We start from the raw sequence: 1,589 nt of genomic DNA, 5'->3' as shown, positions 1-1,589 counted from the left end.
AGTATAATTCAAATATAAATGTTCTGACCAATCTTCTAATAAAACAGGGAAATGTATGAGCGATTTCGAGCTTCATACAAAGGGAAGCCAGATATCCACACGAGACTCATGAGGAAGTACAAAGAGATTCCTAACTGGTGGTTTCATGTGATGCTTGTGCTGTCATTGGCTCTGTCTCTCGTGCTTTGCACATTCATGAAAGATCAAGTTCAATTGCCATGGTGGGGACTCCTCTTTTCAGCTGCGATGGCTTTGATCTTTACGCTCCCAATAAGCATAATAACAGCCACAACAAATCAGACGCCAGGACTGAATGTGATTACGGAATATGTAATGGGAATCGTATATCCCGGGAGACCAATAGCCAATGTGTGCTTTAAAACTTATGGATATATGAGCATGAGTCAAGCAGTTTCCTTTCTGAATGATTTTAAGCTAGGCCATTACATGAAGGTTCCACCAAGATCGATGTTTATAGTTCAGTTAGTTGGGACGATTATTGCTGGAACAATCAACACTGGGGTGGCTTGGTGGCTGCTGACGAGCATCAAGAACATATGCGATGATCAGTTACTTCCGGTGAATAGTCCATGGACGTGTCCTGGTGACCGTGTATTCTACGATGCATCTGTAATTTGGGGTTTGGTAGGACCAAAGCGTATATTTGGATCTCTCGGAAATTACAGTGCCCTTAACTGGTGCTTTCTCGGGGGTGCTTTAGCCCCCGTTGTCGTATGGCTGCTACACAAGGCATTTCCGAGTAAGGTATGGATAAAACTGATTAATATACCAGTACTTCTAGGAGCAACAGCTGCAATGCCTCCTGCTTCAACTTTGAACTTCAATAGCTGGATCCTTATCGGGGCAATATTCAATTTCTTTGTATTCCGATACAGGAAGACTTGGTGGCAGAGGTATAATTACATTCTTTCAGCAGCATTGGATGCTGGATTGGCATTCATGGGAGTCGTCTTGTACTTCAGCCTCGGAATAGAGAACGTGAGCATTTTGTGGTGGGGTGCAGACGGAGAGCATTGTAGTTTGGCTACATGTCCCACTGCCAAAGGAGTGGCTGTCGAAGGTTGCCCATTGCACTGATCGGTTGTCATTTTCATTTTGCTTTTTAAATTTAACGCTGAGTTCTCATTAATTTCATCTCTTTCCAATTTGGACATTTTCTTATAGATATTGAAATTTAACTCTTTCTACCTTCAGTAACAAATCGAATCATTCATACATCTCAATTTAGGAATGCATAAACAATTTATCAAATTATATCGACACATTCAGGTGAGCCCAAAACTTTTCCAAGCGCACACATTCCATAATACAAACAATTCATTGCTCGCTAACATTTCCTCAAATTGAGATAGATAAATGTTTTTTTGTCTCGGCCAAACCCACCAACTTAAAAATTGAGTACAAGAATTTCACTCCAAGTTCCACGTTAACACCATCTTTATCCGTTAATGCCAAGTTTATTAACCCAGTAGTTAAGTTGTTCAGAAACGCATTCTGAACCAGTGGAGCCATATGAAGTGAACTTTTTTACTGAATTTTCGACTCCAAGAAACTCGTAGACATCCTCA

General features: G+C 40.8%; 1 protein-coding gene across 1 annotated transcript; it reads left to right on the top strand.

Annotated features, from left to right (window-relative positions):
- Positions 1 to 26: 26 nt before the first annotated feature.
- LOC111390775 (oligopeptide transporter 4-like) lies at positions 27 to 1,583 on the top strand. The gene has a single exon (XM_023015884.1). It carries the CDS (start codon positions 52 to 54, stop codon positions 1,096 to 1,098), a length of 1,047 nt encoding a protein of 348 aa, XP_022871652.1. The 5' UTR covers positions 27 to 51; the 3' UTR covers positions 1,099 to 1,583.
- The last annotated feature ends 6 nt before the right edge of the window (positions 1,584 to 1,589 follow it).

The sequence above is a fragment of the Olea europaea genome, unplaced genomic scaffold (genome assembly GCF_002742605.1).
Source record: "Olea europaea var. sylvestris unplaced genomic scaffold, O_europaea_v1 scaffold7154, whole genome shotgun sequence".
Taxonomy (NCBI): domain Eukaryota; kingdom Viridiplantae; phylum Streptophyta; class Magnoliopsida; order Lamiales; family Oleaceae; genus Olea; species Olea europaea.
Note: the sequence above shows the minus strand (reverse complement) of the source record. Positions and strands in the feature narration are given on the sequence as shown.

Excerpts from the sequence above, each read along its gene's own strand:
- LOC111390775 (XM_023015884.1), top strand. The coding sequence starts at position 52 with ATGTATGAGCGATTTCGAGCTTCATACAAAGGGAAGCCAGATATCCAC.